This window comes from Diabrotica virgifera, chromosome 5 (assembly GCF_917563875.1).
Source record: "Diabrotica virgifera virgifera chromosome 5, PGI_DIABVI_V3a".
Lineage (NCBI taxonomy): Eukaryota > Metazoa > Arthropoda > Insecta > Coleoptera > Chrysomelidae > Diabrotica > Diabrotica virgifera.
This window is the reverse complement of record NC_065447.1, coordinates 54,718,529-54,746,097: the sequence shown is the minus strand read 5'-3', so window position 1 is coordinate 54,746,097 and position 27,569 is coordinate 54,718,529. Positions and strand designations below refer to the sequence as shown.

Genomic DNA, 27,569 nt, shown 5'->3' with positions numbered 1-27,569 from the left:
TTTATAAACATTAAGAGCTGAAAATTGAACATATTGTATTTATGGGAATCTATATTTTATGATCCAGTGTATAGATTGCATAGGCAGTGAAATAATAAAAAAACTTATTATTATAACGGTATCGTTAACTGACGGTACTCGTGAAACACCATCAACGAAAGTGAAGGTGGGAACTGTTCGAGCTTCGCTTCCTTTTTTGGAAAAAAAAACTGTAATAAATTATCACCTTCCATAGCTCGCGCAACCTTCTTTTTTTAACTGGGTTAGCTCAAAAAAATAATAAAAACTGTGCAAATTTCAACTTCCGGGAAAATGGGAAAATCCCGTGAAAATCAATTGATTCAATTATACTATAAAAGTTATTGAATTTTACAAGTATTTCGTAAAAATTCTTTAAATTTTATTAAACAAAGTATATTTTTTATATAAGTATAAAATAATTATAAATTAGTACAATACAATATTTATTTATTTTAATTGCAATAACTAAAAGTATATAAAAGTCCTTAATAGTTTTTAAAAAATTAATTTTTGTTTTATTATGATTTAATTGAAAGAAGCTATTAATATTTGTCTAGGTAGGCATCTAATAAGTATAAAAATAAAAAATAAAACATTGTTTATGAATTTTAATTTGATTATTCTAGTGAACATCTACAACTTCTAAACTTCTCGGCAAGTTACAGTTAGTTCATCGTCTACAAAGTCTGACTCGACATCGTCAAGAACCACTGCAGCGCGTTTGCAACATTTTTTTCTCCTGTTCTTCCACTGCACACTCTGCACAGTGTGTACAAAGATCCGTACAGTTTATACCATATTTTTTACAGCCACATCTTGTACTTTTGCAACCCGTTAAACATTTACATGCTATTTGTTTTAAAATCACTTAAGGAGTCAAACAATATAACGTGTAAATGGGTTCAAAATCCATATCAGTCTATTTCTATCCATATTGGTTATGGGTAGCATCCAGTTTTTTTACCTAACCAGTGTTGTAATTGATGATAAACGCAATTTTTTTTTCCCTGTATTTCTTACAAATTGTAAAAATCGTAACTCATTTAATGCCAATATGTTATTGTGTTTTTTTATATGTAACATCAATTGCAGCAGAATACAAAGCAACAATGATATATCCGTTTTTCATGATGTCCTCCTTGTTAGCATTCTCGTCATAAAAAATATTTATCAGATCTAAAAAGTTGTATCACACCCAGTAAAACTATATAAGAAGAACCCAACGTATGTTCTTATATGAGATTGTTTAAACCTATTACAACTATAATAGATGGATAGATTGTCCTTTTTCGCTTTTTTTTCTTTCAAAATATATGTAATTGTCCGGAACAGAGAGTTGCGTCAATACTATGATTATATCGGTATCATTACAAATTATTACAACGATTTTGTCAGGTTCATATGTATGTTCGTAAAGAGATGTCTGCACTATTAATACGTCTGCATCTTCATCTGCTACTTTAGTTCGGTACCCAGATTTGTTGAGTTCTGCACATAAAAGATGAATTAATTGTAAATTGTTTTAAATTGGGATTCCATTCTAAAAAATAAAACGAAGCTATTCTCACCTTCACATTCGTTGGCGGTGTTTCACGAATACCATCAGTTTAACGGGTCATGAGTAGTCATGACTTTTTATTTTTTCACCGCATATGCAATATATGAAGTGGATAATAAAATATAGATTTTCTTAAACAACTCATTCAATTTTCAGCTCTTAATGTTTATAAACAATGGAAATATGATTTATTGAAAAAAAATTCTAACTTGATTTATATTGGTCACATAAAATTCTTTTTACAATTTTAAAGTATATTTTTTCACCAGCTTTTCAGTGAACCTACATACAAGCGTGTATCATAAAAACTGTCAAAGTTATTCCAATTGTTTATAACCTAAAAAGTAGGGTCTTTTTCAGACGGTTTTTTTAATAACAATCTTGATAAAATCTTAAAACATTTTCAATACATCTTAAAATTAAAGTCTCAAATAATCGATTGGGTTTTGTAAAATATCTCTAGAGAGAACTGTTAGGGCAAGAACAGCTGTTTAAACAATTGCTCTCTGGGATAAACAAATTGAATAACTCATAAACTATTTGGTCAATCTGGTTGAAATTTAGCACACTGAAATAACCCTTTAATTGGCATAATCTAAAGTAGTTAAATTAAATATCGTTGGGCAAAAAATACAGTTATTAACATTTATAAATTAGTGCAAAAATGAGAGTTTTTTACAATTATCTCGGTCAATTCTTTATATATTTTAATACTTGTCCCACCAAGTTAAAGAACTTTTTAAGATCTACAATATTTATTTGAAACATTTTTCTCTAAAATGTACAAGAAACGATTTATAGTCAAAAAACTGAGTTTTTCATTCTTTGTAACTGTTTAGAAAAAAGAAGAAGAAATATTAGCTGTACGTCTTCACGGAATTATCATCATTTATCCCTCATCTATCGTTTAAAACCTTCAAAACCCTGCTTAACATTTTTACGTGAAATCGATGAATTTTTTCCCTATTAACTGGTGTACTACGTAGAAAACAGTTACAGAACAATGTTTGAGAAGTGACAAGGAAAATGGGCCAAAATCGCTGTGAGTGGCGAACTTTGAAAAATGATACTTTGGAAACTATACATCATAGATACTTCTACTAAACGTCATTTTAAAGAGTAAGGATGGAAGTTCTTTTTTCCGTGAAGCAATGCCTATACCTATATCCCCGTGGAAAAAAGTTATGGGGCAAAAAACAAAATTGCTTTCTTTCGTGTTTATTTCTTGCTTTTCTTTTGAATATATTTTTGTAAAAAAAATATTTTTGACTTTAAAATGTGATGTTTGGATAGTAAATTTAACCTGGAACAATTTTCCTGTAGATTTGTTTGTGCCAAAAGTGCATAGAACTCACCCTAATTCGCCCTGTGCCTAGGGACTAATTCAACCCTTTCTCAAAAACGCACCCCTTTAAATGGTAGCACTCCGCGGGTTTTTCATATTTAGAGGTCCAGTGACTATATGAAACAATAAAACCCCGTTAACGTTGTAGTTCCTTTTTAAAATACATAATTCTACTAACCCGACTGGCCTAATAATAACATACGTACCTTTGTAATTGCCGTTCCTCTTCTCCTCCTACATAATTAGGTGTTTCCGGTCGGGATGGTTTCTGGGCTTTAAGTGCTTCCCAAATATCCACCTATAAAACAAAGATCATCGATAAAAGTACTGTAACGAAAGAGTTACCACAAGTAACGGTTCCATCTCGTGGCTGTGAGTTTCGACGGTAGCGCTATCTCGCGGTTTGAAACTTATACTTTTCTGATAAAATTTATGTATGTGAAATATGCAAAACGAGAAAAATAGATACTTATCTAGAAAGACACAAATTATGAACTGAAATATTATTGTAACCTGATTACTAAACGAATACACAGAATTAATAGTAAAATTAATTATGTTTTTTTATTTTATTCATTATAATTTTAATATTTAATATATAAGTTTGTGCGACTGGATGACTACTTACGCAAGAGACCATTGAGAAAAAGAATAAGTTTATATGAATTATTTAACATTTTAAAGGTTACCTCTGTTTATTTTTGTGTGCTTACTGCTTTGCTTATTAAAATTTGTAATTTGTATGAATTGTAATTTGTTTGAATTCTATCAAATAGATATAATCAATACAACAGCTGCAATATATTGTTTTCTTTTTTGAAAAATCCATATTATCCGCCATTTCAGTTTGTGAAGTTTATCAAATGCACAAAACAAAACGTGACAAAACTGCCAAGGCCAACTGCCACTAACACAGCGTTGCCACATTTTATTTAGAAAATCTACTGTAAGTTTAGCTTACTAAAATTTACTTATCAAAAACTAAAATACACTATAAAACTTTATTAATATATTTGTATATAATTTAGGACTTTTTATAATAAAAATAACAGCTGACTAACTAGAAATTTTTTTTATTTAGCTAATGCCTCGACAACTAATGGGCATTGGCATGGTGATGGTACAGTCGATTTTACCAATTAGGTAGCTAGTGTTATGTGTAGTGTGTGTGTTGAGTAAGTGTCTTGTTACTTTGCAAAGTCGATGTCATTGTCTCTGCAGAGACGCTAATTGTATCCGAACGTCTGCGGTCCCTCCGGTGGGTACCGATCCCACAAGGATAGAAACTATTTTCATTTATTAATTTATAATAAACGAAAAATTCTCTACCCTGGTGAGATTCGAACTCACGACCATTCGGACCTTTCGATCCAAAGGTAGGCGCTCTTACCACTGAGCCACAGAGGGAGTTTAACTAGAAATTAATATGACTGTTTGTAAACAAAAACCAAACTTTTTTATATTTTAACTGGGGAACAAAATGACCAACTATAATTAATTTTTATCAGTTTCATATCTAATATTTGTATATAATATTTTGTCATCCACTGATTTTAACATCTGCATGTCTAGATCACATTCTTCAAACAATTATTTCGCATTTTACATTAGAAACACGCAAACACAACATTTGTTGTTTTGCAAAGTTACATATATTATAATTATAATATATATTATATAATATATATTATAATGGGTTTTTTCCAATGGGTAATTTCCATTTCAAATCACTCAATTTTGGAGCAAAAAAAATTTTGGACCTCCGATTTGTCTGAAAATTGGTATATAGCTTCTGCGGGACGTAAAAATAAGATATTTAAGGTCAAAAAATCTTCTTCTTCGTTTTTTCTCAAAATGTTATTTTATGCGATTTTACAGTGATTTGGTGTTTATTTATACAAATTTGCATTTTCTATTGTAAAGTATCAATGGAAAAAATAATATTTTAATAGAAGGGACTCAAAAATGTCATTATAACAAGTTACTTTGATTCAAAACAAGCTTTTGATCAAATTTTATAGTGTAGAAAACGTTAAAATACCGTTTTTACATTTTTCTCGATTCCCAAAATACATCAAAATCGATTTGGCTGAAAATTTGCCCACAGATAGACAAAACATAGGACTTTAAGTGGTGAAAAGGATTTGAATTATATATTACAATACCAAAAAAGTTACATGCAATATTATAGTCAAAAATATAGGCATCTACTGTAAGTACAATTAACTCAAAAATATCGACTTCACGACAAAAATTGTTAGAAAGAAATTGTAATAATTGTAAATACGATTTATTTGGAACAATTTCAGTTCCTACCATTTTTGTCGAAAAGTTAAAAATGGCGGAGATATTGAGCAAAACAGGTTCTCCTTTAAAATCAAGATGGCGGCAAACGTAACGGAGGAATTAATTCGTGATTTTAAATTTAGGCTACTATTGACTCCCCTAAAGATCAGAAAAATAAAATTTTGGGCAGCTCGGCATTCAAGGTCAAATGCTATCCCGACTGGACTAATATATACTTTTGAGTCTGATATTACTGCATGTAACTTTTTTGGTATTGGAATATAATTCAAATCCTTCTAACCACTTAGAGTCCTATCTTTTGGCTATCTGTGGGCAATTTTTCAGACAAATCAATGATGTATTTTGGGAATGGAGGAAAATGTAAAAAACGGTATTTTAACATTTTTTACACTATAAAATTTGATCAAAAACTTGTTTTGATTCAAAATAACTTGTTATAATGAGATATGATGACATTTTTGAGTCCTTTCTATTAAAATATTATGTTTTTCATTGATACTTTACGACAGAAAATGCAAATTTGTTTAAATAAACACCAAATCACTGTGAAATCGCATAAAATACCATTTTGAGAAAAAAGGAAGAAGAAGATTTTTTGACCTTAAATATCTTATTTTTACGTCCCGCAGAAGCTATATACCAATTTTCAGACAAATCGGAGATCCAAAATTTTTTGCCTGAGTGATTTGACATGGAATGTACCTAATATATATTATATTTTAGTTTTACATCGTTAGCTTCTAACAGGCTCACCGAATACCAGAACTCTTCAATAACACCTGAAATAGGTACTGATTGCACTGCTACTTGAAATCTGCAAGTTTGTTACACCAGAATCCAGTTTCATTTCTGTTTAATATTCATCTTCTACGTCCTGGGGCTAGATTCCGTGCAATGTAGATATCTGCACTTCGCTTTCTATCGATGTCAATTGTCGTGAAAATATTTGAATTTTTAGCTTTAATTGAATTATTTTCTAGTTTTGCTAGTTGATGCTGAAGTGACACTTAGGGCCGGTTGTTCGAACGCTAATCAACACTGATCACTATCAAATATTTAATTACTGTCACAACTGTCAATGTCAACTTTGGTTGGGTTGCTGAAAACATAATTTATTATAATTATGAGATTAGTTAATCAATTAACATAACAATTATTAACATAATTGATTAATTAATTTCATAATTGTAATCAATAAAATTGTTTTCAGCAACCCAATCAAAGTTGACATTGACAGTTGTGAAAGTAATTAAATATTTGATAATGATCATTTTTGATTAGCGTTCGAACAATCGGCCCTTAGTAAAACAAGAAAATATTTGAATTAAAACTAAAAATTCAAATATATTGACATTGATAGAAAGCGGTCGGCGGTGTTAGCAATTCTACACAGAATCCCACCACTGAATCTTATTTTCGGTAATGACATTGGGAAATTGTAACAAAATGTCTAAAAATTAATTTAGAAATGGGGTAAATACTATTAAAAAGCAAATTTTATTTTAATCATAAGAAAATGTTGAAATATACCAAAAATCTACTAATAAATATTGCCTACTAGAATTTTTTAAAATATATCAAAAATCTACCAAAAAAGTAGAAATCTACTAAATGTGGCAACGCTGCACTAACAGCGCTGGTGAAAACCGTCAAATCCCCTCTCCTCTACCCATGGCGCGCCATTTGAATTTATCAGATAAATGCACTAAACTGCCACTAACAGCGCTGGCGAAAGCTGTCAAATCCCCTCTACCCATCGGCTCATGGCGAATAGAAATATCTAGACGGAACGCATGATTTGAGTTTCCACTAGACTTGTGTTATGGACGGATTTTACGGGCTGTGATTGGTCGTATTCAAATCAATGACATATTTGATGACATTTAAAAGAAATACGTAACCCTGTTTTCTCGTTTGTTTTTGTTTATGCAGTGTGTTTATGTTATACAAAAGAAAAATATTGATATTTTAGTTATTAATCTTGGTTTTGAGACTATTTTATACGTTTATACTTGTTTATTGTATTCATTTTTAAACAGCCATATTATTTCCAGCAAAAGTTATGGAACGTTTACAGATACATAGTAATATTTATAAAAAAAAAACAAATTACTTTCTGCTTGCTTCCTATATTTTGTAAATTTTTAAAGCTTCCTCCCAGACTCATTTGAGTATAAGGTGGTTAATTTTTCCGAAATAAATGGAAGGGATGGCGCATTTAATGCAGTGATTTGAGCTAATATAACAACACAAGAAGATGCTCAAAATTGTCAAAAAGAATATGAAAATGTTAATAAAGTAAATTTTAGAGTTCTAAGAACTTATCCAAATGATTCTATGAAGCTTGTTTTCAAGGTAAATATTGATGTTAATATATTCACTTTCTAACTTTATGGGTTTTATATTTTGTAGGGATGAATGATTAACATTGGAGAGAATTTTTAAGTATTTTGCTAAGCAACAAATTTTGTGTTCATTTTGATTTAAAGTTCAAAACATATATTCATATATTGTAAGATATTAAATAGATTTTTTTTATTACAGAAAGACTATCGATGCCATCGCAATACTCAGGCTAATTTGCCTTCATCAAAGACAAAAAATCCGTCATCTAAACATGTTAACTGTCAGGCATTCTTAAGAATTACAGTGAAACAATCAAGTATGAAAAGGTAAAGTCTATTTGCTAATCTGAGACACAACTACTGTCTAGTGACGTTGGTAATTTTTTTTGAGAAGTTGGTTGCTAGACGTAACTGGAAAAGACGACACAACCAAACATAACTACTCATAGGCAATATTATTATTAACAGTAAACAGGCATAAATAACATAACATACACCAATCAATAATTATTTATTTACACCTTTATAATGTATTGATAACAGATGAGAGAAGCATTTATTGTACAAAATAAAAATATTTTATAGAAATAAATTCCACAAAATTTTATGAGTTTAGTATACACTCCCAATATTTCCAACAATTATTTTTTTTTAGTGAAAGATTAAGTTGATTTGAGCAGTTAATATCTATTGTTGGGTAGGAATTTTTGTGTTGTAAAGACAACACTTATATATTACGATTATAGATATTAAAGCTGCTTTTGATTGTATAAATAGAGAAATAATATGGTCAGTAATGGAAGACCTGGAAAGCCCACAAAAGATAATAAGCCTGGCAAAAAGTACATATAAAAGTATATAGAAATGTACTGGCTAAAGTACAAATAAACGGAAACTGATCGCCAATAATAAACCTAAGAAGAGGAATAAAACAAGGGGACAGTTTCATTCATATTAGTAATGGATCGAGTAATGAAGAGTGCTAAAAGAAGGTCAAGGCAAACAGTCAACAATAGGGTATAGGAATTTAGTACCAGTGAAAATGGAAGGATTACTATATGCAGATGACCTAGAAATAATAGCAGACGATAAAGAAAAAATGCAAAAATTAATGAATATATGGGTGGAAGAAATAGAAAATTTGAAAATTGAGGTAAATGTAAAGAAAACGAAGACCATGATAGTAACCCAAAAGAAAAGGGAAGAAATAAACCAAACGTTATTTAGTCGCAAAAATGAAATAATGGAAACAATCTCGACGTTTGAATACCTGGGAGTAATAATATCAGAGGATGGAAAGGTAGACAAAGAAATCTCATACAGGGCGAAAAAAGCAAATAAGATCTACTATGCACTAAATAAAACAATATTTGGAAAGGAAGAAATAGAGAAAGAAATAAAACTAAAGGTATACAATGCAATATACGTATCAACTTTAAAATTATGTAAGTGAAACATGGGTAAACAATGCAAAAATAGACAGTACAATAAGCGCAGCGGAGATGAAGCAGTTGAGAAAAATAGGAAAAACAAAATTGGACAGAATAAGAAATGAGGATATTAGACAAAGGCTAAAACAGCAATCGATAATAACGAAGATCCAAAAAAGAAATTAAATTGGTATGGACACATTAACCGAATGAAGGGAAGACTACCAAAGCAGGTGATGGAATCAAAAAGGTATGGTAAAAGAAGGAAAGGGAGGCCAAGAAAAAGGTGGATCGATCAGATTATAGAAATTGGGCAGGAAAAACACATATACAAATGAAAGAGTTAGCAAAGGACCGCAAGAAATGGATAGAGGATGAAAAGCTCTGACACCCCTGAGGGGCATAAGGAGTTTCGAGAAAGAATTTTTATTAAGAATTTGTCACTCAGATAGGTTCTTCTAAACTGTGGTGGTAATTCAATGGCTTCTTCAAATAACGCTTCAACAGGAGTGGATCTCATGGCACCTAGACAAACAATCAATTGAATTCAGCAATTGATCGTTACATTTATTTTCTTTAATAAATTGGTGCTAGCAGATACATATAAGATGGTGGCATAGTCTATGATCGACCTTATGTATGATCTAAAGAACAGCTCACTAATAAACAATTTAAAAAACGTTCTATTTGTTTTTTTTTTCTCTATACCTACCATTAATTCCATCATAAAAGTTAGTATGACTATTTTATGGCAATTCATTTAATTAAATTAAATATGTATTGCAGTTTAGGCAGGGGAATGGCCACTCTCGTATTAAAATTTCCTTCTGAAGTTCTTACAACCCTTAAACTTTTATATGTTAATACTTTGTTACAGTCTCGGAGCCAATTTAGTACATCAGATCAAATAAGTCTGAAAGTTAATCATACATTTTTAAGACACAAATAAATATAATATTATCTCTTTTATAAGTATAAATTATACTATTTAATTTTCTTATAACATTACTACCCCCTAGTTATATAATTTTTGCTGAATGTAGATCGGAGAAAACTATAAGTACTTAATAAAAAACAGCATACAAAGTACGTAAATACTCTGAAAAATATTAACTTTACATTTATAAATTAATATATTCATTTGTATTATAATATTTATTGTAGAAGAACTATAACTTTACAAATTTAAAATGTAAATATGTATAAAAGTATTATAACCTTACTGCAAACTGCAACAAACGAGAGAGATTCCTAAATGTCCTTGATTTGAATACGACCAATCACAGCCCGTAAAATCCGTCCATAACACAAGTCTAGTGGAAACTCAAATCATGCAGACGGAACAAGAAGCGACGAGAAGGGTGCCGTGCGATAGATGCAAGGTCACGCGATAACAAGAGATGGGCAGAACATTCTGGAAAATAACCTATTATCTATTTAACAGAGCGCGGTGTTATTTTAGTTTAGTGTATAAGATAAATCCAAACTGAAAAATCGTATAAATAATTCGTATATAAATCACAACCGTAAGTAACTGTAAACTCGCTGTAGTATTGTGGTACAGTCACAGTTTACTGAATAGTTTACACCCTTTAATATCCAGTGGCCAATTTTTTGAATTTTTACCTCGTTTAAACGCACCTTTTGCGTCAAAGTGACGTTACCAGTGGCGGACCCAGAATAGGTTGATTAAAATTAAACAATCAAAATAAAATAAATTTATTTTACAAAATTTAACAAAACGGAAAGTATAGAAAGGCATTTTTTTTAAATAAAGATTGAGTTAAAATTATTGAGTTTGGCAATTACTTTTGGTTTTGCACGTGATATAAACGGCATTTTGGACGCTTTTAACTTCTTATTTTATTTGTCAATACGCACTAAAATTTTTGACAATCAATTTGACATTTAGTTAATCCGTACGACACTGCGATTTGACAGTATTACAATATAAAATTAAAGGTGTAAACTATTCAGTGATTGTGACTGTACATGTGCTGGACACTGAACAATACATTTAGGGCCGGTTGTTCAAACGCTAATCAAGAAGTTGATTATAATCAAGTCCCCTTAACAACCATCAAATAACAAAATCCGTTGTTCGCACGCCAATCAGTTGATTGTAATCAATTACTTTAATTATCATTATGATAATTAACATAATTGATTGATAAATTAATTAGTAATTAACACAACAATTATTAACATAATTGATTAACTAATCAATTAATCTCATAATTGTAATCAATTATGTTTTCAGCAACCCAATCAAAGTTGACATTTGACATTGACAGTTGGTGACAGTAATTAAATATATGATAATGATCAGTTGATTCCATTTTTGATTAGCGTTCGAACAACCGGCCCTGAGTGTTTTAGTTTTTCTCTCTGCGATTGAGGTAGTACTTTCGTTTTCAGATCTCTGTCCACTTCGACTTGGTAGGTCTTCTAAACTATCATATTCTATCACAGGTTACTTGATGATTAACATTAAATATACAAAATAATACCAAACATAATAAAAGTGAACGTGATTTAAAAATGTAACTCGTTTAAAAAATTGTCAGTATAAAGATCGCAGGAGAGTCAATATACTAAAAAGGGGCATGTCTTACCTCTTCTCTCTCCGTACCAGCTTCGACCAAACTTTGTTGTATGGCGAATTGAAGCAAATCATCTTCTTCTTCCATACTAAACTGTCGACGACCATCTAAACCTACAATTAGATTTAGAATATTGATAACAATTAATAGAATAATAGAGTATGGTATATATTCATCAAACCAAATGAGAACATAAAATTGGAAATAAAAATGTTGGTGAAAGAATTGTCTCAGATGAGCATATATTGTTCGTCCGCTATTCTCGGTGTGCAAGTACTTGGAAGGGAAACGAGAAACGACCGTGCGCGAGTCGGGGAGAAATATTGCAACTATCTTAAATAATTCATATTGTCAATTGAAATTGTCAAATTGACGTATATTTCATACCCTCTGTCATTGAAGCAGAAAAATTATATATTGCTCCACAATATTGATATGATATGCAATTATTATATAAAGGTAAATTTAATTAATTTTATTTTGCTTGCAGTACTGCATTTTAATAACTAATTTTATTTACTACATACAATTTTTTACGTTTGCATAACATAACCTGCATCTTATTTTTTCTTATTATTTTTTTGGACTATGGCCTTGACAATTATCCAGCAACCAGGACTAATATAATTGGCCAATATAATTAAAAGTCCGAATAAAAGTACAGAGCGTAGAAATAGAGGTCGCTTTGCCGAACTTGCACGCTCCCAATAACTTTTCCCATGCGTCAAGATTCATTTTCAAACAGATTAAGTCAAAACATAAAGTGAAACGTACGCCGATGTGTGTAGTATATAGTATACAGTATACAAAATGTATGTACACATCGACGTTCGTTTCACTTTATGTTTTGACTTAATTTGTTTGAAAATGAAAAATCTTATTGAAAAAGATCCGTTATCATGGCGGCAAAATAACTCATGCGCTTATCAAACGTGCTTCCATTTAATAATTATTCTAATGTATAGCAAAAATACTTTTTACTCTATTTTGAAAGCAAAACTAAATTCTTATATTTATTAAATATTTTCTTACCAATGTGAGCATATCCAGATGGACATTTGAATAAGCTTTCGTCTAGAACACAAGTAAGTCGACCTTCTTCTTGAAGTTGAGATACGTGTGGTACCTCAGAATCCATAGCGAAGATGTTTCCGAATGTTATTCTTGCATTTAAAATATGAAATAGTGGTATTTCTGAAAGAAAATTTTAAAGTGTATACAAATCAAGAAGTGGAACAAATAATGATCTCTATACTACAATCACAATAAATATGCAGTAGAAATAAATAAACCAAGACACGTTGAATGTTACGAGAAGCACTCCCAAATCATGATTTACAATGTATGTATACAGGGTGAGTCATTAAGAATGTCCAATCTTTGAGATGTAGATTCTAGACCTCAAAATATTATTAAGATTTAACCCAAACTATTTAAATAAAATGTGGCTCGTTACTGAGTTACAGGGTGTTTTATTTAAAAATTTAATAACTATATTTACCCAGGGCTTTAAAACTATTTGACATATCCTTGTCATACTTGGCAGAAAATATAGGTACTGTACATCCTACTAAATTATGATAAATAAACTTTTCTGGCTACTACCAGAGACGTACGACAGGGGAAAGTGAATGGTTGACCCTTCCCAAATTCTACGCCACTGGTGAAATTGCTATTTTAGCACAATATTTCGATTTTCCAATACTTTTTATGTAAGCAATATACTCTTCATTCGTAACGTTAAAGTCATTAGTTTTCGAGATATTTGAAGTTGGAAATGAAACGGCATAGCTATTTTAATTATTGTATTGTGCTCCTTCATTTTTAACTTTAAATATCTCGAAAACTAATGATTTTATCGGTACGGATGAAGAGTATATTATTTGCATAGAAAGTATTGGAGAATCGAAAAATTGCAATAAAATAGTAATTCCGCCAGTGGCGTAGAATGTGGGAAGGGTCAACCATTCACTTTACCCTGTCGTACGCCTCTGGTACTAGCCAGAAAGTTTTATTTAACATATTTTAGTAGGTTTTTCAGTATCTACACTATCTGCTAAGTATGATAAGGATATGTCAAATACTTTTAAAATACTGGATACAAATATTTAATATTTATGTAATAGGGATGTTTGATTTAAAAATTTAAAAATGATTTATACCCAGTACTTTAAAAAGTATTTGAAAGTGCCGTATCATACTTGCCAAAAAGTGTATGTACTGCACACCTAACTAATTTATGTTAAATAAACGTTTCTGGCTATTACCAGAGGGGAAAATGAATGGTTGAACCTTCCCAAATTCTACGCCACTGATGAAATTGCCATTTCACCATAATTTTTAGATTCTCCAATACTTTCTATGCAAATAATATACTCTTCATTCGTATCGATAAAATCATTAGTTTTCGAGATATTTGAAGTTAAAAATGAAGGGGCACAATACATTAATCAAAATAACTGTAAAGTTTCATTTTCAACTTCAAATATCTCTAAAACTAATGACCTTAACTTTACGAATGAAGAGTATATTATTTACACAGAAAATATTGGAAAATCGAAATATTGTGCTAAAATAGCAATTTCGCCAGTGGCGTAGAATTTGGGAAGGGTAAATCATGCACTGTCCCCTGTCGTACGCCTCTGGTAGTAGCCAGAAACGTTTGTTTATCATAATTTAGTAGGGTGTACGGCAACTACACTTTCTGCAAAGTATGACAAGGATATGGCAAATAGTTTTAAATTACTGGGTAAAAATGATTATTACATTTTTAAATAGAACACCCTGTAACTCAGTAACGGGGCACATTTTATATAAGTGATTTGGGTTAAATCTTAATATTTTCAGGTCTAGAATCTACAACTCAGAGATTGGACATTCTTAATGAATCACCCTGTATACATTGCAAATCCGAAATCATGATTTACAATGTTTATAAATCATACGTCGAGATAGTATCATGCGGTTTTTTCCTCGTTTTTTCCTTATGACTTATTATAGAATCACTAAAAGGAGAATTATTGTACTGTCACCATTGCTTTTGGTTGTCTTTTTAAAGATAAATCACATGCTATGATTTTCCTGACCGATATTCTATTCGTTCCCAGGAACGCAACTCAAAAATATTGACAATATAATTTTAAAGTCATCTACTTTTAAACGTATACAGTGCTATTCGCGGTGTGCAAGTACTTGGAAGGGAAACGAGAAACGACCGTGCGCGAGTCGCGTAGAAATATTGCAACTATCTTAAATAATTCATATTGTCAATTAAAATTGTCAAATTGACGTATTTAATTGTATTTTGCTTGCAGTACTGCATTTTAATAACTAATTTTATTTACTACATACAATTGTTTACGTTTGCATAACATAACCTGCATCTTATTTTTTCTTCTTATTATTTTTTTGGACTATGGCCTTAACAATTATCCAGCAACCAGGACTAATATAATTGGCCAATATAATTAAAAGTGCGAATAAAAGTACAGAGCGTAGAAATAGAGGTCGCTTTGCCGAACTTGCACGGTCCCAATACTTTGTTTCACGTTAAGAACGTTACGCTTATGGAGATCAGTGTTGCCAAACCTCTCGGGCACGGGTGGCTAGTCGACTGCCGGTATACGATTCATTCTAATAAGTACGGCGAAACATCGGCGCGCTTGTATGGTCCATAAGAAATGCATGGGGCATGGGGCTATCTCCGCAATGTTCTATTTTTAACGTGAAACGCTCTATAGCCAATAGTCACTCCCCCCTCTTGTATTTTTAACGGTTATAATTTAATGGTGAAATTTGTAGGGAAAAAATAAAGTGACGTAGGCTTCTCAAATAGTCATATCAGGTGACGTAATAGTGACAGATGACATTACCGAACCACTTTAACCGATAATTTTAAATGGGACCTTATAGCAAGTGATATCTTGTTTGAAAGGTATTGAAAATGCCTATTCAATAAAACTCATTATGTTTGGGTTTAGTTGATTTTATAAATAAATTAAATACATACTAAAATTTTAGTTTCATCCATCTATGGTTATTTCTCAAAAAGTTGACGTTGACGTAAAAACAACTAGAGAATAATTGAAAAACGTCAACTTATGATCCTGTAGGCAGATCCTGTATGGACAGCATATTTTCTCTAAAGCAGATTATTGAGAAAAGATTAGCCCACAACCTTTCCACCCATGCAGTCTTTATAGACCTGACAAAGGCATACGGCAGCAATGGAAAAACAAGGGATAAGCAAAAAAATATACAAGCAGTACAACAGCATTACAAAAATATGACGGTAAACATTAAAACTGGAAACAAATTAACGAGAGAAATTCCAATTAGTAAGGGGTCTAAAGCAAGGCTGCTGCATAGCACCTACACTCTTTAAAATATATTTAAATGAGGCACTCTCACTGTGGAGAAGAAAGTGCTGCAATATGGGCATCCCAATCGATGACGATAGATTGTACACAATACACTTCGCTGACGACCAAGCTATTCTAGCTGAAGTCGAGAGTGATACAGAATATAGGCTATATGCTCAGAAAACTTAAAGAGGAGTACACTAAGTGGGGCCTTACAATTAATATACAAAAAACCGAATACTTAGTTGTAGGAGAAACACCAGAAAGCATACACATTGAAATGGGAACTATAAACCCAACCGAAACTTATAAATACTTAGGAGTCCAAATAACTTCAAAAGCAGGGAGTAACGACGAAATGCATTCCAGGATTGGCCACGCAAGATCAGCCACCAGACAGCTACACGGGCTATTATGGAATAATAAAATAACAAAAGAAAATAAAAGAAGAATATATAAAACAATAATAGAAAGTATTGGGTTGTACGGCGCCGAACTCGGAAATAAACAAAAGAAATAAATCAAAAATTAAGGCCATGGAAATGAACTATTGGAGACGATGTTGCCGGTTCACTAGACTTGATAAGGTGAGAAACGAAGATATTAGGAGAGAAATGGAAATCGATCTAGATATAATAGACACAATCGAAGCCAAAAGACTCAACTGGTATGGACACCTTCGGAGAATGCCTGAAAGTAGATGGCCAAAAAAATAGAAAAATAGACTCCACCCACAAAAAGAAAACGAGGTAGACCAAGACGATCCTGAAGAGAAGATGTCGAAGATTCAATGACCGCCAGAGTTCTAAAAGCTGAAGATAGCTTCGACAGAAAACGCTGGAAATTAGGAAGCGAGAAGCGGTGTCAGCTGTAGAAGACTCGCTTATTATATTATATCAACTTATGAATAAACCCAAACAAAATTAATATGATTGAATAAGTATTTTCAATACCTTTCAAACGAGATACCACTTGCCATAAGGTCTCATTTAAAATTATCGGTCAAAGTGGCTCTGTCATGTCATCTGTCAATATTACGTCATCTATTATGACAACTTGAGAAACATGCGTCTATTTATTTCTTCCCTCCAAATTTCACTATTATAAGTATATATAACCGTTCAAAAGATACGAGAGGGAGGGGAATTTTGGCTAGCTCTGTAGATCTGAATTGTCAATATGAATGAGTCAGATGAAATTAAATTATTAGAAGAATTTTTTACCGAGCAACAAAAACAAAATTTGTTTAATTAGAACAATTTCCAAAGCGGAAATCGAAACGTCAAATAAACTTAATTTTGAAGTAAAATTGTGGCTTATTCCCAACAAAAATAGTAAATTGGATTTATAGATTCCCTTTGAAATCCAAATTATACTTACCAATTTTGACAGGAAATCCAGAAGGAAGCTGCATCTGAATAAAATCTTTCAGTTTAGCAAAATGGGAGCTCGATATCGCCATTAAATCGACTATAGGAAGTATCTGCTCTGGCAAAGAAAGCGGATAGTTTTCACACAGCCACAAGTTAGCTTTGAATTTTTGAACTTTTACTTGAATCTCTTTTGGTCTACCGATATCACGTCCCTGAGAGCTGAGATCAATGTCTTTGTCGAAGTATTCCTCGGGTGTAATATTACAAGGGTTGCTAGAATTAACGTATTCTTTCTGAAAATGAAAAACAAAATTTTTCATGAACTTTAACTTTGATTTTACTGTGTCGATTGACTTCATGAATACACCATTTTTTTTATAAGTTACATTTTGGCTAAAAGTATTTTTTTGATAATATTTAATTTGATAAAATACTTAATTTTGTGTGTTTTTGTGTTTTTTTTTTCGTTGAAAATAAACAATTTCACTCGTAAATAACTCGAAAAATATTGAACAAAAGTTGGTTCTAATTAGTCAATTTAACAATTCCGGGATTATTTTAAACGTATGTTTTTCACCCTCCAAGTGGAGGGTAAGTAGAACTCAAATCCAAAGTGTCAAGCAAATCCGTCGTGACGCTGATAATTACACTCCAAAACGATCATTTACTGAGCTAGCAGGCATATGAGCTTTTCAGGCATATGAGTTCGATTTAAATACATAGTTCAGATTACCAAACGCAGTCCAGGCTAATCCTATGCGAAGTGGGAGCTCGCACGTGGGGTTTTCTCTTCCGAACCTAATTTGGGAATTTCATGTCCCAAGTACTTATAAGATGCAGTCAACATTCCATCAACAACAATATTACGATTTAGCACCAGATTAGTCATTATCCGTTTGCCTTGTTGATGTTAATCTTTAGTCCGGCCTCTAAGGAAGCGTGATATAATTTGTTCAACACTAATATTGCATCATCCCTACGATCGGCTATAAGGGCGATGTCATCTGCGAGTCTCAAATGACGGAGCTTCTCCTCCATTTCTCCATCTATGTTGATACCATATTCGTTCAGATCTACCTTCTTAAAAGTGTGTTCTAAAAGGGTTGTGAATAGCTTTGGTGAGATGGTGTCTCCTTGCCGTACTCCTCGCTGTATACAGAATTTATTTGTTTGTTGTTCAGATAGTCTTAACATGTACCAGCTCACTAAATATAATAATGTCGGCATATCTACTCGTCACTACTTCTAACCAATGAAATAAGATGCTGTGATGCTCGATGTAATGAGAATGGCATGTCAAGAAAATCTTATTATTCAGGGGAAAAATTGCGTGCGAGTCATATTGTTTGACTTCGACCGTACCTACATGACTTATGATGCGCACGTTTTATCTTATGAGCATCAAAAGCAAGTTTATTTTTCAGAAGTTTTCTAGGATAATAAAACTGTTCTTAAAAAAATGTAGGCCTAAGTTGGCCTGAGGGGCCGTTTTTTAATATTATGGCAGTCAACGTGTTAATAAAACTGCAAATTATACAACGTGTCCAGAAACTCTACCTACAAACGAAGACAGGAGATTCCTCAAATAATTTTAAGACAATTTAACCCAATTCATCTAGTCCGAAAATGCTTCCTAAGGGAGGTAGAGCTATTTGAAGATGGCGGCGTCTGGTAATTAGTTTTTTTAAATACCTCCAGAACGCTTCTGTTTAGAAAAACGAAACTTGGTACGCATATTTATCTTCCAGAGATAAATCGATTCCATCCGTTGCGAATTTATAGTACCGGTCACACGCATCCGTGTTGGGTAGGGCAACGGCTATTTTATCGTATAACTTTAACGTTATTTTGTCTTTAATTTTTAGACATTTTTGACTCTGGATTATTAAATTATGAGGTATTCTAGTACTAAAAGGTACTCTTGCTTTAAGTTGATAGGATATACAGTTTTCTAGAAAAATCGATTTGGAAAATTTTTCGTTTTTGAATTTAAAAAAAAATCAAAAAAAAAAGACTACAGAAACGAAAAGTGGTACGTTTATTCCAGAGATGAATCGATTTCATCAATTGCGAATTTCTAGTACCGGTCATAGGCGTCCATCTTGGGTAGGTCTACGGTTATTTTATCGCATAACTTTTTTTTTCTTTAATTTTTAAGCATTTTTGACATTAGATTATTAAATTATGAGGTATTCTAGTACTACAAGTTACCCTTGTTTTAAGTTAGTAAAATAGACCGTTTTTTTTGAAAAATTTTTTCAATTTTTTTTTTCTAATTCAAGAAACGGAAAATTTTCAAATCGATTTTTCTAGAGAACGGTGTGTACTACCACTTAAAGCAAGAGTACATTTTAGTGCTAGAATACTTCCTAATTTAATAATCCAGAGTCAAAAATGCTTAAAAGTTAAAGACAAAAATGTTATGCGATAAAATAACCGTTACCCTACCCAAAACTTCGCAATGGATGGAATCGATTTATCTCTGGAAGATAAATATGTGTCCAAATTTTCGTTTTTTTAACTAGAAGCGTTCTGGAGTAATTTAAGAAAATCTAATTACAAGACGCCATCTTCAAAGAGCTCTAGCTCCTTTAGGAATCATTTTCGGACTAGGTGAATTGGGTTGAATTGTCATAAAATTATCTGAGAAATCTCCTGTCTTCGTTTGTCGGTAGAGTTTCTGGACACCCTGTATATTTTTACTTACATTTTGAGGTAAAGCGAGAGCTTGCGGCTCGGAAACTTCTGCAATTCCTAGGAAATTCTGTAGAGGATTTTTATTGTTTTTACTCCGAGCTTTGTCGGTTTCCGTCAGGTGTTCGGTTCTCGTTTTGGTCACTAATTCTACATTGGATGCGCCGAATACCTTGCATTCGTACCCATTCACAATTTCAGTCTTGTCGGATCTCCATCCCCACATACCAGCCTTATTTCTAAAACGAAAATAAAATATAAAAATGGTGACATATCATATTTAAATGGATAAGCCAAAAAAAGCTCAAAATAAAAAATTTTTGTAAAATAAAAACGTATACCATTTGTATTCAGTTGCAATGCGAAGGCAAAACTGTCTTATTTTTCACTTAGTACAGAGAGCGCAAACCAGCACTCTAAATCGACAATTTTCGACTCTAATTGGAGTCATCATCAGAGAGACGTAGGTTTGCTGCTCTCTGCCCCAAGCGAAGAAACTCCGAGAGCTTATCCCCGCATTGCAACTAACGTTTATGGAGTAGGTGTCTAGCGACATCTGGCAACTGAAAGTCAAAGTTTTCAACCTAATAGAAATATCAAAAATATTGAAAAAAATTAAAAATATTCCTAAAAGATATTTAATTGAAAACTTATTGGACCATTTTCCTGGTAACACCTCCATGGTTTCTAAAAATTGCAAGCCAGATGGATGCTGAAAAAATTTTTGATCAAATTCGGTGGATCTGTGACATAAGGATACACAGAAATCTTAAAGAAATTTAAATTAAACTCGTTTTACATGTGTTCAATTTGAATTTAGTTAAATGCCAAACGTGATATTCTTCTTCTTCTTCTTCAGCCTGTTTTTTGCATCTACTCCTGGACAAAGGCCTCCCCATGAGTTTTCCACTCTTCTCTGTTTTGTGCCACTTGGTCCCAGTTTCTCCTCACTTTTGTTTTGATGCCTAGCCATCGTTTTTGTCCCAAGTAGCACAATAAAAACATTTTAGTTTTATTTAAGGTTTATAAAAGTTTTATTGTGGTAAATAAGCAGATAATGGTTTTAAAGTTACCTTGTAGATATACTGCCTGAACTTTAAAACTGTTAAGCATTTGTTACTAGTTTTATAACATAAGAGTATAGAATAAGATCTTAATAGATAATTTGTCTTTTTGTAGTTTTAAAATGGTTTATTCTCAGTTCACTTTAAAACTAATTAGTTTTATGAAGAACTTCCGGACTGTTTGGTTTTATTAGATTCTAGTTTGCTACCTTTTAGTTTTATTGCAGTTTTAAAGATTCTCCTAATATGACTAATAAAACCTATTATTAAAACTACTTGATCTCAAGACTATTGTGTCAGTAAAAGTTGCTTTATTAAAAGCAATTAGTAGGCTATATTAAAACCAAACGCTCTTAACTGAATCAATTTGGTTATCGTAAAGACTAAACTATGCTTCTTGTTAGAAACAATAAAACTAAACTCATCCCCTCTTCTTGCATATCCAAATTGGTCGGCCATTTGTTTTAGAGCGAAACAGTGGTGTAGTGTGTTGTAAAAAGTGGAAGTACAGTTAGTATGGAAGAAATAAGTCGCAAGTACTTAAAATATAAACGAACTGGTCATTTTCAAAGAAAAATACAACACACACAGCACTACGACGCTTCGATTATAGGTTAGATTCACATTAAAACCGAGTGGCATTATTGACAGCTAAAATTAAACGGTTTTAATTCCAAGGCAACCTTGCTTTTATGTAGGATATATGCTCTTGGAAAGGTATAAAATAAAGCCATTTGATCTTAACAATTCTCTGTCGATAGACCAAATAGTTTTATTTGGATTTCGGCCATATTGCTTTCTGGAGATGCTGAAAGCCATGATAGATTACAATATAAGGCTTACATAAAAATTATAAATAAGCGACGTAAAGACATAAATTCGATTTATTTTAACATTAAAACAGTAGATTAAAGTTATTTTTCTTTCAAATTAATATTTTTCAGATTTAAATTTTTTTATTATTTTTATTTTTTAATCGCCAAAAGTTAGCAATTTTAGGGCGCATGAGTTATTTAGACCTATTTTTGTTAACATTATCAATAAAGTTGGGTGCGCAGGTGTTTTTCTACCTTGACAGTCCGAAATAATCAAGTACTTTTTATTATTTTATGGTTACAAATACGTATCTACCTATCATAACACATGTAAAAATTTGTTGACTTATATGGAGTATATGAGTTTAAAGAATAATTTAATATGGTAAATTGTCTTTAGAAGTCTCCATTTAAGAAACCTTTTTAATTTTGCTATAAAATTGCCTGCACTTAAAGTGCCTTTTAACATGGCTTTAAATGCACCTTCACAGCAGCTTTAAAACCAGTTGCTTAAGAAAACAAAGTTTTAAGAAGGTTTTTATTTTTGGTTTTATTGACCTCTTTCAGAGTGGGCCCTTTTATGCTGTTTTACTTTAGGTTTACTTAAAAACCAAATGGTTATATTATTAGTTTTATTCTACAGTTTTAAAGCATCCTTAAAATACTTAATAAACCCGTTCGGTGCTACTTGGGTGTGGTCTTCCTCAACTTCGACTCTGCTCGCGTGGTCGTCCATCTTTCATTGTTTTGCCGTGCCACGTGTTCTACCCAGTTCCATTTCATTTGCGCAATTCTTCCAATTACATATTCCACCTTCGTCCTGTTTCGTACGTCTTCATTTCGAATATGTTCTCTCAGAGATAATCCTAACATAGCTCGTTCGATGACCCTCTGTATTGTTCTTAATCTGTTGACTGGTAACTCTGAAGTGTCATTCCATACGTCGTATTGGTAAAATACAACTGTTGAATACCCTTTAGATTTATTGGTATCTTTTTATTTTTCAACACATCACTGAGTCTTCTTACTGCTGCATAAGTCATTTGGATTCTTCTAGTTATCTTTGCCGTTTGATTCTATTTGCCTAGTTTGATCGTGTGACCTACGTATTATACTCTTTTAACACTTTCGATCTCACTTCCATATAAGTCGATTGTGATATTTTAATTTGTCATCACTTTTGTTTTATTTGAATTAATTTTTAAACCGATCTTCTCAGATTCTTGTTTAAGCTCATTTAGCATGTAATTAGTTGTTCTTCTGCATTATTGATTATGAGTACTATGTCATCGGCAAATATTAGATGACTTATCAATTTTAATTCCGTATTATTAACAATTCAACTTTTTGAACACATCTTCTAATGCACGAGTAAGTAATTTGGGAGAGATAGTATCTCCCTATCTAACTCCTCTTTCCGTTTTTATTTTGCTTGTTGTTAGGCCTTCTGCTACATTTTTTTGCATAGTTAATTGTCGTATATTATGTATTTTAGGAGTATTCTATATCTAGAATCAATCCTTGCGTTATTCATTCCGTCTAATACGGCTCGGAGTTCTGTGGAATCGAATGCCTTATTGTAATTCACAAATGCCAAATGAAGAGGTTCATTGTATTCGTTACACTTTTCGATAAGTGTCCTTATTGTCTGTAGGTGTTCTATGGTACTATAACCTTTGCGGAATCCCGCTTGTTCAACAGGCTGGAACTATCGAATTTATTTGATAGTCTGTTGGTAATTATTTTGGTAAGTAGTTTGTACAGCTGTGGCAACAGGCTTATTTCGAGTTGTCTCCATTCTTGTGTAGTAAAGGTACGTGCGCATTTTGCCAAGAAGTTGGAGTAGCATCCCCAAAGACGCACTTGTTCATTAAGATTTTAAATGCCTCCAAAATAGTTTGACCTCCAGCTGTAATCATCTATTTTTTGAAGTTATACTTCTTTAGGCGCGTTAGGAGTAAATTTATATGTACGCGAATTCATCAAAAGTCTTGGTCCTGAGCGCAGCTGAAACGTTAAACGTGCTCTGATTGGGTAATTACAATGACCTGTCAACAATTGTTCAATCTGTCGGTTATGGGTAAACAAATGTTGTGTATATTAGTTTTTATTGTTGTGAGGACAGAGAAAAAAACAAGTTTATAATTGTAGTGACTTTTAAATAGTTTTTAAAAGCAACAGGTAGGTACTTAATTCTAAATGTTTCAGTATCGTAATAAAAAATTACATAGTTACCTACCTACCTATTTGGAAAATGTAAAATAAACCTACCTAGTATGTAATGCTTTGATTTACATAATTTGATTACCAACAAAATTTCTATAGTCCATTCGTTAACGGTAAAATATTGCAAGACCTCTAAATTCTAAAGAACCGCTACAACTTAGAAGAAATTTTGCAAATAAGCTCATCTTATCCTTCTCTTCAAAAGTGATATGACTACAATATGTGCTTTTTATTTTTAAGGGGTGAAAACTACCCTTTTTTACCAAAAATTAAAAACAGCCGATATAAGCGTTATTTAAATCTAAATTATGTGTAGGTACGTTAAATAGTATGTTAAATATAGGAATTTGATTGCGTCTCATATTGAAATGTATTTTATAGTTTATAACTATTTTTAAACTCTTAAACACTACCCTCTAAATAAGAATTTGTTTAAAAATATTTTGTAACTATAAATTAACTAATAATGTATTTTGTAGTGATCTAAACTTTATTTTATGTTTGCAATTTAGTTTATTAAGTATTTAATATTTTCAACCCTTATAAATTACCCCTACAAACAGATTTATTAGATCATTCACTCACGTTAAAATATTGCAAAACCTGTGAATTTTAAACAACCGCTTGGGTTGACATGAAATTTGGCATTCATATAGCTAATAAGTTAAGGAAAAAAAGTGATATAGTACCGATATGTACTTTTGCCCTGGGGGTGACTTTCACCTCTTATCGGGGGTGAAAATATAGGTCCAAAATAAGTCCTAAAAGGGATAAACTGACTAATTCTAAGCAACTTTTGTTCTATAAAATTTTTTCACTAAGTCAATACTTTTCGAGTTATTTGCGAGTGAATATGTTCATTTTTCAACAAAAGAACCACGTTGTTAGACGGTTTTTCGCAAATATCTCAAAAAGTAAGTATTTTATCGAAAAAATATTCCGAGCAGAAATATAGATTATAAAAAACTGAAAAAATTTGTGTATGTATGAAGTTTGGAGACCTAGTAGAACCAGTGTCGTAGCTAATGAAGTTCCAAGATACGGGGTGTTGAGATTTCTCTTACAAAGTGAACATTTATTGATTGCTCTAAAACCGGTTGAGATATGCAAATGAAATTTGGTGGGTTTTAAGAGGTAGTTATTACGCATTTATTGACAGGCTTAATATTAAGAATTTTATATTCATCATTGGCGCGCATACGGGTACTACTCTGAATTAAAAAAATAGTACGCCACTGAGATATTTCAAATTAAAAAGCATTTTTGAGTTACTTATTTAATTTATGACAGAAAATATATCTTCCCTTTTTTTCACACGATGCGCCTTTTTCATGAAAAAAAAAATAAAATACTTATATCAACGCTTAAAAAGTATTCGACATAAGTTTCAATGTGGTTTTTTAACGATAACTTCTGTAATTTTCAAGATATTTCATTGTTCCAAAGCTTATTTTGTGGGAAATTGTAAGTGCTAAGAGTAAGCAGAAGCTGAACTTTCTGGACGTCTTTGATTTTTAAAACATGCGATTCAAAGGGCTTAGAAAACTGCTTCTCACACTTACGTGCAAACTTAAAATATAAATATCTCACTCAGTGTTTACCATAGAGACATCGAAAAAACTGAATAAGTTTTAGTATAAAAAAGACTATATTTTAGTATTGATATATATTTTTCAGATTTCTTTTAGTTTTCAAGTAATTTTGGAAAAATGGAAAACATTTATAAAATATTAAAAAATAATTTAATACTAAATTTAAATTTTTTTCAAACCTAAGCAATTTAAACTGGTTAAAATCTCAGAACGCGTAGTCAGGCTATAAATAAACCTAATTGTGTATGGAATAATGTTAATTTTTATTTTTGTGGAAAATTCACCAATTTAAGTAATTACTCTTTTGATTTTTCAACGACATAATCGTTTTGTTTTTGTAATAACTCAGCCATTTTTTATCCAAATCACTTTTATCATAGCACCTTTTAAAGGCATCAGTAAAATATTTAAAAGATGTCTCCATAATTTTTTTCTAAAAATCTCTATTTCTTGCGTTATTTAATGATAAAATGTTTGATTCAAGGTTAATTCGAAAAAACCCCGATTTTAAGTAGGCTGTAACTTAGGTCGTGTTATTGCTATAATAATAATTTAAAAAACACCACTCCATTCACTTATTTAATAGGTTTCTTTTTGATTATAATGACTTTTTCGTAAAAATGCATAATTTTAGGGATATTTTTGAAAATCCACTCAAAAACATGCATTTTTCATGTAGGAAATCATCAATTTCGATCGTGAATAACTTGCTAAATATCAATTTACCGAAAAAGTCGTATATAAGATTTTTTACTCAGAACTGAAATATCTATTAATTTCCGAGGTTATTTTGAGGTTACATATTTCCACCCCCGAGAAGGGGTGGTACCCACCCCCAGAGCAAAAGCACACATCGGCACAATATCACTTTTTTTCTTTGACATATTATCTATATGTATGCCAAATTTCAAGTCAATCCAAGCGGTTCTTTAAAATTTACCGCAAAAACCGTCAAAGAATGGACTACTACCAATATTCATCTAATATTGTTTTCTTACTCGATGTTTTGTTGTATTTTAATATTTAAATTCCACAAAACTCAAACTAAGTAATTTGGTTAAATTCAGAACTTTCAAAAGTTTAAAACGTTCAGTTGGTCTATCTTCCAACATAATGCATATGTCTCCGTAGCCAAAATCTAAAGATACTTGAATTTCAAAACTAACCGCGCCCATGGTCCGCGGTTCAATCCCCAATACAAACTTTTATTTTTTTATACATTTTATGATTGTAAGTACACTTCGCGTCATATAAAACTGGTACACTTTTTTTTCCCAATGTAAACCTGTATTCAGACTGACAATTATTGTTCGTGAATCACTTCGTTGTTGCCATAACAGATAACGGAATTGCACTAAATCTAAATACAAAAAAATAAAGTTTAAAATGTATATTTCGAATTGTAATACATACTATATTTAAATTACACACTTGTTCACTGTAAAAGTTATTCATTTTGTATTAATTTCAAATTAAATTTTTAATTTTTCCAGTGTGTTTTATTTATTCTACACAACTTAATGCAGTTTTGTCCTATAATTTACGAGAAACCAATCACACCTCTCGATTTGACATTAAACATAATAATTTAAAGTCATGTCAAGATTTATTATCTATCATTATTTTTGAATTGAAATATTTTCATAAATTATAGGTAATAAAACACGAATCAATGTATGGATACTTAATTGAGATGACGGAAAATTGTTTTAGTTTTTAGTATTTCAAAAATGCGGTCTGTCGCACAACCCCGTTTTTACCTAGTTTGATATAATATTTTCGTTGAACTGGCAATGTTGCCCTAGAAATTGGAATGACACTTGTGACAAGATCAA

At 31.6% G+C, this 27,569-nt stretch overlaps 1 protein-coding gene across 1 annotated transcript in view; it reads right to left on the bottom strand.

Annotated features, from left to right (window-relative positions):
• Positions 1-27,569, bottom strand: part of LOC114339268 (ankyrin repeat domain-containing protein 13D) — a 73,141-nt gene that overhangs the window by 12,652 nt on the left and 32,920 nt on the right. The window contains exons 6-10 of the mRNA XM_028289898.2: positions 20,051-20,276; positions 17,351-17,636; positions 12,642-12,803; positions 11,622-11,722; positions 3,131-3,222 (exon numbers count right to left, since the gene is read on the bottom strand). Of these exons, the coding sequence (XP_028145699.1) occupies positions 3,131-3,222; positions 11,622-11,722; positions 12,642-12,803; positions 17,351-17,636; positions 20,051-20,276 (867 nt within the window). The remainder of the gene's footprint in view (positions 1-3,130; positions 3,223-11,621; positions 11,723-12,641; positions 12,804-17,350; positions 17,637-20,050; positions 20,277-27,569) is intronic.